This window comes from Garra rufa, chromosome 3 (assembly GCF_049309525.1).
Source record: "Garra rufa chromosome 3, GarRuf1.0, whole genome shotgun sequence".
Lineage (NCBI taxonomy): Eukaryota > Metazoa > Chordata > Actinopteri > Cypriniformes > Cyprinidae > Garra > Garra rufa.
The window spans coordinates 52,268,439-52,280,095 of record NC_133363.1 but is presented as its reverse complement, the minus strand read 5'-3'; the positions used below and the strand labels follow the sequence as shown (position 1 = coordinate 52,280,095).

General features: G+C 34.8%; 1 protein-coding gene across 1 annotated transcript in view; it reads right to left on the bottom strand.

Moving 5' to 3' along the window:
• Positions 1-5,242: 5,242 nt before the first annotated feature.
• dock11 (dedicator of cytokinesis 11) overlaps positions 5,243-11,657 on the bottom strand; it is a 97,481-nt gene continuing 91,066 nt past the window's right edge. The window contains exon 53 of the mRNA XM_073836362.1: positions 5,243-8,614. Coding sequence (XP_073692463.1) covers positions 8,525-8,614 — 90 coding nt within the window. The 3' untranslated portion in view covers positions 5,243-8,524. The remainder of the gene's footprint in view (positions 8,615-11,657) is intronic.

Here is an 11,657-nt window from a genome sequence, read left to right as displayed (position 1 = left end):
GTTCTGTATGCAATGACAAAGAGATTATATAATATTTCGTTTCGTTATTATTTTAAGTTAATTTAGAAAAGCGTTTGGAGCATTTTTTTGTTCGTTAAATGTTAGTTTTTGATTTTCAAAACGACCAGCGAGTCGATCATAACCTATGTTTGATCAATTTAGCCTTCTCAAATAATCACGACTTGCCTAAAATAAAATCTCTGGATATTAAACTGTTCAATCATATTGTATATGTTAGTTTAAACATTTAACCTATATAAATGTACGCTGAGACCCATATCCAATCGTTTGTGCATGCGGAAAGTGAAAGCTAATTTTGGGCTTTAAACTTTGTTACTTTATAAAAAAAGAAAACATAGAAGACCACGTTCAGTGGGGTTCGCGATGGGCTCCCCCTTTCCAAAGGGCCCCTGTTACTCTGTTCCACTATTACCCCCTGTCCGACGCCCCTGCATAGAAGATGCGCTGCTGTCCACGGCCATAGCCAGTAATGAGGTCACCGAGGTCCGGACCTCGGTCATTTTTTTATATTCAAAAATAAAATGTCAAGCTCTCTGAATTATTATTTAGCCGTTTAATTTAGCCGATTATTTAGCCACCTCATACCACATGACGAGTGTTTGCAATTCATCTTGCTCCCAGAAGCCAGCGCAGTGAACTGGGCTTTAGAGCGCGTTGAGTGAGAGCGCGGGTGCAGCCTCTGTTTGTTGCCAGATCCACCTATTATACGTGTTTTTGACTCGTTTTTCCAATTTAGTGTGACACTTTGGGACGTTTATAAAGTGGAAATTTGAACGTTAGTGTTAGTGATATATTAATCATATTTACAAAACACAAGCTTTGAACTTATTTCGGATATCTTTTTCTTTTTTTCTTTTTTTGTAATTGCTTGTTTTTCGTAGCAATATCTGGCAACATTGTACATTCATAAAAAAAGCTTATAGACTACCTGAAACTTAATTGCTGACAGGAAGATACCACAATCGGTAAGACAAACGCAGTGATCATCGTTATTATTTGAAAGAAATGTATAACACTATCAAAAACAATAGCATAATACAAATCTGTTTGTTACAGAATGAAATAGGCTACTGGCCAGCAGGAAGACGTCTCGTGCTCTTATGTTAACCTTAAGTCATCAAAAAACATTAATTAAAGCAGTGTTTCTCAACTGGTGGGTCGCGGAGTGTGCAGTCAAAAAACAACAAACGTAATTCTTTTTTTTCCCTCTGACGCTAGACTATATAGTGCATTTGTGGGTGTTATTATAGCAGAATTCTTAACACCTTACTTCGGACCTCACTCATTTTCAAACCCTGGTTACGGCCTGATACTGTCGTCTTGGTCTTGAACAGAAGCGTTTTACAATAATTAACCGAAACCGAAAGCAAAATCTTTTATTATGAAATCCTTAAAAATGCAATTCTCTCTAAAGATGCGTCAAATGAGGAAATGGCGGAAATTGAGGAAATTTCCCCCGACACATTCATGGTAATTACCTTTGCCTGTGCTTCGTGGCAAGCTTTAGGCTATTGCATGCGCATGATCGCGCAACTCTCCAAACTGCAGAGCAGTCGGGCTCCGGCTGCACTTGTATTAAGCTTGTGTCTATTTTGATGAATATGCCGATTAAATATCTATGCTTTCTTGTTTATTATTAATCTCATTTTAAATTAATTTGCACTCCAAATAAAGACGAGGTTATTTGCAGTTAAATTGCAGAGCGACTTTTTCTATTTTGCTCTGTACAGAGCATAGTAATACTTAAGTTTTGAAGCCTATAACTTTATATGCTACCAGAAATAATGCCAAAAATTATTGTCTTCAATCAGATTTAGGCATTCAATTTTTTGCATTGTATTGTGCCACCCTAACATTTTTACTGGCCCCTTTCGGCCACCCTATGAAAAAAATCCTGGAGGCGCCACTGCCTGCAACCCCTTCAGCCGTGATTTATTCATGATACAGCACGGCCTCAAGTACCTTATTGCTTTTATAAAACGGTTACCACACAATAAAAATATTAAAATCAAAAATATATATTAATTTATATATATTAAGTTGTACGTTTTCAAAAAGTAAAATCATTAACTGCCTTCCGCTGTAAAAAGTAGTCCCTAACTGCTGCAGCTGTGTTTACGTTGCTAAGGGTGGTTGCTAAGGGGGTTCAATGATACACAAAACCGTTGAGTGAAGCGGTCATAGCAGTGCCATATCATGAATACGACACAGCTGCTGACCAATCAGAATTGAGGAATGGAACTAACCGTTTTATAAATCTAAAACACAACCCAATGCATTGCAGTGTAAAACACAAAATACAGGTAAATTCCTAAAGATAAATTAATAAAGATACATGTACGAACAATGTAGCCTATACACTACCAGTCAAAAGTTTTTGAACACAGTTTTAAGTTTCTTTTTAAAGAAGTCTCAAGCCTGCATTTGTTTGATTCAAAGTACAGTAAAAACAGTGCAATTTTGAAATATTTTTACTATTCAAAATAACTGTTTTCTATTTGAATATATTTAAAAAACGTAGGCCTAATTTGTGACCCTGGACCACAAAACCAGTCATAAGGTAAAATTTTACCAAACTGAGATATATACATCATATGAAAGCTCAATAAATAAGCTTGCTATTGATATATGGTTTGTTAGGATAGGACAATATTTGGCTGAGATACATCTATTGGAAAACCTGGAATCTAAGGGTTCAAAAAAAATCACCTTTAAAGTTGTCCAAATTAAGTTCTTAACAATGCATATTGCTAATCAAAAATTACATTTTGATAGGTCTACAGTAGGAATTTTACAAAAAATCTTCATGGAACATGATCTTTACTTAATATCCTAATGATTTTTGACATAAAAGAAAAATCAATAATTTTGACCCATACTACGTATTTTTGGCTATTGCTACAAATATACCCCAGCGACTTAAGACTGGTTTTGTGGTCCAGGGTCACATTTATGTCTGTGATTTCAAATCTACATTTTTAGCATCATTACTCCTGTCACATGATCCTGCAGAAATCATTCTAATATTCTGATTTGCTGCTCAAAAAACATTATTATTATGTTGAAAACAGCGGAGTATATTTTTTCAGGATTCTTTGATGAATAGAAAGATCTAACGATCAGCATTTATCTATAATAAAAAGATAACATTATACACTATACCAAAAGCTTTGAGTCTTTTTATTTATTTATTTATTTATATTTTAAACTTTTTATTTGGCAAAGATGCTTTAAATTGTTTAAAGGTAATGATAAAAACATTTATAAAGTTACAAATTAAACTGTTTTAGATAAATGCTGTTCTTCTCAACTTTCTATTCATCAAGGAAACCTGAAAAAAGTTCCACTCAGTTTTTTTCAACATAATAATAAAGCAGCAGCAAATCAGAATATTGATATGATAATAATGATTTCTTAAAGGGCATCAATTATGCAAAATTCACATAACTGACTGTGTTTTTGTAACTTATGTGTGTTTTTAACATAAACTTGTGTGTATTTGACAGTTTAAGTGCAATAAGACATGAAAGAGAACTTAGTTTAGTACGCACAATTCTGTGCACATGTGTCCAGAGTCTGGTCTGTGTTTTCTGTGTCTGTGTTTAAGGACTTTTATTTTGTAGTTTCTGTGTCTATTTGTTTTCTGCTTCCCTGCCTCTCTGCTCCCTCATTGGTTGTCATGGAAACTCATTGCACCACACCCATTCCCTCATTAGTTGCCTTGGTTACTCATTAGCTCATTACTTCAGCCCTGTGTATAAATACAGTGACCAAAGTACAGGGGAAACACAAGGACTATTTATACACAGGGCTGAAGAAATGAGCTAATGAGTAACTAATGAGGGAATGGGTGTGGTGCAATGAGTTTCCATGACAACCAATGAGGGAGTGGAGAGGCAGGGAAGCAGACAACAATGAGACACAGAAACTACAAAATAAAAGTCCTTAAACACAGACACAGAAAACACAGACCAGACTCGTGACAACATGTTTTGCTTGGGTGCGCTCAGACAAACCCTATATGAATATATAAAGATAGAAAACAGTTATTTTAAATAGTAACATTTCAAAATTTTACTGTTTTTGCTGTACTTTGGATCAAATAAATGTAGGCTTGGTGAGCAGAGATTTAAAAATCATAAAAAACGTACCGTTTAAAAACTTTTGTCTGGTAGTGTACATACAGTTGGCTACACAAAATTACATATGTACACAATAGACAAAGATATGTATACAAATAAAATTATTGAGGGAATGAAATAAAAAGAGGTACCATGTTGTTAAAGGAAATAAAAATAATAATTCTGTGAAATGTGTATAAACGTTAGTTTAACATAACCAGCTAACACAGAAAGAGATTTGTTTTTATAAGCATTTTACAGCGATGAACCAATAAAAATGTATACCTTAAATACCTATCACAGTAGCCTATATTTACTTATTTAGAAAATAACATGAATAAAGATTTATTCATTTCTAATACTTTCCTGAATGAATGCTGATTGATTGCTGATCTTCCTCATGACAATAATTCATTATTATTGTCATCAACATTACATTACAACATTTGAAGGCCTAACAATTTTCAGCCACACAGTACAATAAGGTGTCATTTGCTAATATTACTTAATGTATTAACATGAACGAAAAATGAACAATACATTCATTACACTATTAATTCATCTTTGTTAATGTTAATAAATAAAAATACAGTCGTTCAACGTTCATGTTAGTTAACAAACACAACTTATGAAATTAACATTAACTAAGATTTATAAATGCTCATTTATAATTTGTTAACTAATGAACCTTATTGTAAAGTGTTACCCAATTTTCTTGTACAAATCAACTCTTACCTCCAAAAGCATGACTTAAGACTGCATGATTTTGTCTTTCGATTGTGATTTATGAAGCAGTGACATGATTATCATGTTATGTTAACCGTTAAGCTGTAATAACCAGTTATATGGTCAGATCAGATAATCACAGTAAAGCCTTCAATACATATTACAAGTGTAAACTAGTATATTAATCATCTCTAGAATCCCTTAGAAGTAAAGGATCAAATGACACTTGAAACATGTTTTACAGATAAGAATCATATAGATTTCATCTAACGTTTTTGTCAATATTTTCCCACAATGTGTTTGGAGAACAGAGGAGATGTGTCTTGGGAAAAAGTGCTTTTCAAAACAGCTCAGAATAAACACCAACAAAGACATTTTCTTTAGAAATATTCATTTTGACTTATGAACTACAGAACACGAGGGAAAAAAATCATACATTATATGCTGACATAACATGACGAAAATAATGAAAGTAATCTTTCAGAAATGGCAGCTTGTCTTGCTCTGTCTTTTATCAAATTTAATGTCCATTGCTGATCAGAATATGACTTTATTACTGCTTGCAAATACTGCTTTGTCAATACTGTACCGTTTTCATGTTTGCACATATACATTTACAACAAATGGACAATTTCCTATATAAATCTACATATCCTCTGTTTGCAACTTGCATATTCAGTGCAGCAGGGTCTGATAAGTATTAACAGCATTTTGGAGCATAAATCAGCCCTTGATAGACTGTACTGGCTGTATCCATGAGCAGTTACTAAGGACCAGCCCAACAACAAACAAATGTTTACAATGGGAATCACAAAAATCTGCTTAAACTGGATATCATTCTGCCGATAAAGTCAGCTGTTCTCTACCATCTGGGATATGCGTTCATTTTAAAAAGCTTTACATATACACATTTATACAACATCATTGCAACTCCAGACGGTTTTAGTTCGGTTTTATGACAGATACGCACAATGATTTTAGTTCAGTCTTGCAAATGTGCAGCCAGCCAGCCAGTAACCACCACACTGATGTGCACTACTGAAAATAGGGAAGAGGGACGGTGTGATTTGACCACATACAGTATAGTAGCTAGTTTAAATTCTTCTTTTCGGCAGTTGGCAGTGGGAAAACTGACCTCTTTAACTGGCAACCATGTTTCTCTTAAACTACACAACATGCAGTTTGCACCAAGCATCAAACAGAAATACGGGAAAAGTCAACTAAAGAATCTTCTAATGAATAATTTAAAAAGTCAAACTTATATTGTATAAAAAATGTAACAAAATGGACCTTCTATATACTTTTTTGGCTTCAACTGAAAGTTTGTAATTTTGAGATTCATATCTAGTTGAATCTAACTAGTTGGCTTGGTTTGTTTCTTATAACTGAGTCCTTTTTGAAAGAAGCTGTAAAAAAAAAATGAAAGGCAAAAATACTTTCAGAACCAACGCCTTTGAAAATGTGGGCGTTAATTGTTGCGCTCTATTGTGAGGTCATTCATTGCTATTTTTACAACTGTGAATTGTATTACTCAGAATAATGATTGAGTTTTAGGATTTACGATCACCTGCCATTTTTAGAAAATGAAACTCAATGTCAAAGTCATGTAATATGGAAATGTAGGCATATAGTATAAACTGTCCATTTGATCTTTGGTGTGTTGGGTGATCTACACTGCATGTTTTTTTGTTTTGTTTTTTCCAGTTGCATCCCAGAAATTTAAAATAGACAGTATGGCTGAGATGCGAATCAGATTGTACAACACAGAGAACATTTACAGTCAAAATGTAATGGGACTGGCAGCCCATTTCACTAAGAAAACTGGACTTGATTTTATCCATCAGATGATTGAATATATTGTCTACAAAAGCCCATTTCCACCTCTTTCCAGCACTAAAAAAAACCCCTTTGGTAAACCATAATTCTGACATAAAACATTGAAGTCAAATTCTACCACACTAAGACATAATTATGAGAAGTTATATTGACATACTACAATCACATTAAGATAAAAAAACTTTACATTTATTGCCTATTTCACATAAATTAGGACTGTCAATTTAATTGTAAAATTTTATGTTGGTTTCAACTTTTTTATCAGACTTATCTCATAATAATGACTTAGCATGTCATAATTTTGACTTTTTATGTCAATTCTAGCTGAGTCATAATTTACTTTTTATATCAATTTTGACTTGACATGTTATAATTTTGACTATTTAAAGGGCAACTATAGACCAATTCAGTGTTTGCAAACAGTGTTTATGGTTTTTTTGTAGGCAGATCCTATCTGGTGGCAGAAAATGAGTTTTCCAGTGGCAGTCTATGGAAACCATGGACTAAAAGAATAAAAAAAGGTAAATCTAAGTTTATATTTCAAAATTCTGACTTTACTGTTGCAATTCCGAGATTGTATCTAACAATTCTGATAAGAAAAATCAACTCGTTATTCTCTCTTTTGAGTTTACATCCCACACTTCTGGCTTTTTGTCCCCTCAGAATGAAATTGTTGAGTTAAATTAAGTTATAAAGTCCAAAATATAAGATATAAACTTGCATTTGAGAGAAAAAAAAGTCTTAATTGTGAGATAAAATAGGTAAATGTTATGTAAAATGTTACAGATTTAATTAGTATTTAATGCTGTAAATGTAGTGCTAATAAAATATGTTACCTATGAACTGCATATGTAAATACCTATTGTTTAAATCAAATTTAGGCTTTAAAAGTAGAGAAATCATAGCAGGTTTCATTTATTAGTCTGTTTAAATGTCTGCGTTTAGCTTCAAATTGCATTTTTGATGACAGTATTCTATAAAAATTATTTGCATTCCGATTCTGACATCTGAAGCCACAACAATACATTTTATCTCTAACTCCGTGGATTTTTCCTGTTTTAATCAACTTGTTACCAGTGTTTTTCTGCCACCACATAAGTCTCAGGTGTCCCCACAATGTGTCTGTTCAGCTCAAAATACCCCACAGATAATTTATGATAGAATTTTGAAAAATGCCTATTTTGAGTGAAAGCAGAAACACAGTTTTCGTGCATGTCTCTTTAAATGCCCCGTTTTCCAGAATAGAGCTGTGCCTTTACAGCTTGTACCTCAGATACTCTGCCTGAGTGCACAGAATTGTGCGTACTAAACTAAGTTCTCTTTCATGTCTTATTGCACTTAAACTATCAAAACCACACAAGTTTATGTTAAAATACACATAAGTCACAAAAACAGTCAGTTATGTGAAATTTGCATAATTGGTGCACTTGAAATCAGAATTCTGATTTACCAAAGCATGATTTTTTTTCTTGTGTGGTGGAAATGGGTTTACATAATAGTAAGTAGGTAAGAGTTGAAAAACAAGGCGGTTTGGTAATATGAGCCTAAAAGGAACGTTGATGCAAACACGATAAGACAAGGAATGTGCATTAAGAAAGGAAATAGGGTTAATTTTAACATCATGTTGCTTTTAAAATGAATCGTAAAAGCAATATGTACACAAACTAGCTGTACACAACAAGTAAAAACATGGCACGGAAAATGCTGACATTCTTGTAGCCTGAAAAGGAGATGTTTGCTGAAGGCCTAGGATCTTGATTTGTACATTCAGTTGTGAGGAGAGTTGATGGTCCAAAACAATCAGGAGCCACCATCAGGTTCTAGCTCAGGTCAGTGGAGGTTCCACTGATAGCACGGAACACGTGAACAGAGTTCTGCAGCAGGGAACGCATCACATCCTCCTGGAAGATCTGATGAAAACAGGATAAGGATTTTGAAATGAGAGATTTGAAGTCATGTTATTAGCTGCTAACATGATCTCTCTTTCACACACGTACAATTACAGGATATAATCATAGGATTTAGCAACTGCATGCACAAATATTTAAAAGGAAATACTTTTGTGCAACAAAAGTGATTACCTAGAGCTCAATCTATAGGACATGGTAGCATAATGAGGAAAAACAGAGACACGTTAGAAGCAGAAGACGACAGCATTACATTCGCAATAACACAACTCCTAAGTACTTGTTTTAACCAGTGACCCCACAAATTTTGAAATGAGTTACCACATTCTCACTTCCAGTAGTAGTTCAGTTTTTTAATAATCACGATGACACATTAAGCCATAGTTACCCTCGCTGCAATTCTGCTGAAGGAAACTGCTGTGCTTTTAGACTCTACAGAGGAACTAATCTATTACCAAATTTCTTAATAGAAATATATCCTGTTCTGACAGAACATGAGTGCTGTGTTGAAAGTACAGGTGCTTCCAAGAGCTCTGACATGCATTTAAAAGAATGTGATTGTAATTTGATGATGACGTGTGTGTGAGAGACAAGCATAAAATTCATACGTATAACTTCCTAAGGACCACAAATAAAGTTCTTAGCAATGCATATTACTAATCAAAAATTAAGTTTTGGTATGTTTACGGAAGGAAATTTACAAAATATCTTCATGGAACATGATCTTTACTTAATATCCTAATGATTTTTGGCATAAAAGAAATATTTATCATTTTGACCCATACAATGTATTTTTGGCTATTATACCTGTGCTACTTAAGACTGGTTTTGTGGTCCAGGGTCACATATATTGTATTGTGCCTTATAAAAACAGTTTTTACTGTAAATACTAACAACTGCCTAGCCTACGCACTTGCATTTGTTAACTTCAGTTAAGAAGACTATATCAGATGAACTCATGACACATGTACTTCTACAGAAAAACACAAGCAACTGCTAGGTTTTTTTTTTTTTTTAACTAAGCTAGTGTTCAGCTAGCCTAGTTTTTACAGTGTTCACTTTATCACTATAAACCATGTCTTTAAAACATGCAGTAAATTCGAATTTGAAAAAATTGGTCTGAAAATTCAATGCATTCATTAATGCACAATAACCATACGGGAGTTTTTGTATTTCAGACATATAATATGACTGCTCTTCGGATTAAACTGTAAATGGAGACATAAAAATGTAATGGCAAATAGTTAATTGAAACTTGTGAAACCGGTTCTTAGTCAAGTTTTGGAAAGCAAAGATGTGGGGCTTTGTGCTTCTAAAGAAAACCAACAAAAGTCTTTGACGTTTTATCAAGTGTTCAAAGTCCATGATGTGCACAAAAATTCCATGATATGCACAGAAAAATACATTTAAATGTAAATTGATTCTATCGATGCATATACAGTATGTCACAAAAGTGAGTACATCCCTCACATTTCAGCAACCATTTTAGTATATCTTCTCAAGGGACAATACTATAGAAATGAAACTTGGATATATTTTAGAGTAGTCAATGTGCAGCTTGTATAGCAGTATAGATTTACCGTCCTCTGAAAATAACTCAACATACAGCCATTATTGTCAAAATAGCTGGGAACAAAAGTAAGTACACCAGTACAAGTAAGTGAACTTGTCCAAAGTGTCAATATATTGTGTTAGCACCGTTGTTATATAGCACTGCCTTAATCATCCTGGGCATGGAACTGACCAGAGCTGCACAGGTTGTTGCTGGGATCCTCTTCCACTCCTCATGGAGCTGCTGGACGTTAGACACATGGTGCTTCTCACGGGTGCTTAATAGGGTTCAGGTCTGGACACTTCCTCAGCAAGGCAGTTGTCATCTTGGTGGTGTGTTTGGGATCGTTATCATTTTGGAAAACTGCCGTTCGACCTAGTTTCTGGAGGGAAGGCATCTTGTTCAGCTTCAGAATGTACAGTACATAATGGAATCCATGTTTCCCTCAATGAACTGCAGCTCCCCAGAACCAGCAGCACTCATGCAACCCCAGACCATCATGCTTGACTGTAGGCAAGACACTCACCAGGGCATCGCCACACATGCTGGACACCATCCGAGCTAAACAAGTTTATCTTATAGTCTCATCAGACCACAGGACATGGTTCCAGTAATTCATGCTCTTGGACAGGTTGTCTTCAGCAAACTGTTTGTGGGCTTTCTTGTGAGCCAGCTTCAGATGAGGCTTCCTTCTGAGATGACGCCTATGCAAACCGACTTGTTGCAGTGTGCAGCGTATGGTCTGAGCAATGACAAGCTGACCTTCTACTTCTGCAACCTTTAAAGTAATACTGGCAGCACTCATGCATCTATGTTTTTAAAGCCAGGTTCTGCACCTGACGCACAGAACGAGTGCTCAACTTCGTTGATCGACCCTTGCAAGGCCTGAAAACCTCTGTGTGACCCTGACCACTGTAGTGTAACTCGGTTTCAGGGTGTTACTGAACCTCTAATAGCCTTGGCCATCTTTGTGGAGAGCAACAATTCTAATTCTCAAATCCTCAAAGAGATCTTTGCCATGAGATCCCATGTTGAACATCCAGTGGTCAGTATAAGAGAATTGTACTTAAAGCACCAAATTTTAACTGCTCTAATACAAGATACACAACTTTGTATGGTCCTGCCAAGCAGACAAAAACATAACCATGATGAATAGGACATGTGGCTTTGCATGGTTAAACAACATACTGCTGTTATCATTTAGGATGTACTCACTTTTCTTGTCAGCTATTTTGACAATAATGGCTGTATGTTGAGTTATTTTCAGAGGACGGTAAATCTGTACTGCTATACAAGCTGCACATTGACTACTCTAAAATATATCCAAGTTTCATTTCTATAGTATTGTCCCTTGAGAAGATATACTAAAATGGTTGCTGAAATGTGAGGGGTGTACTCACTTTTGTGAGATACTGTATATTGCAAGCCTCCAAATGAAGGTAATTTTACAAAATATCACTGTGGGAGAGGAGTAAATCATTAAATAGTCATAAT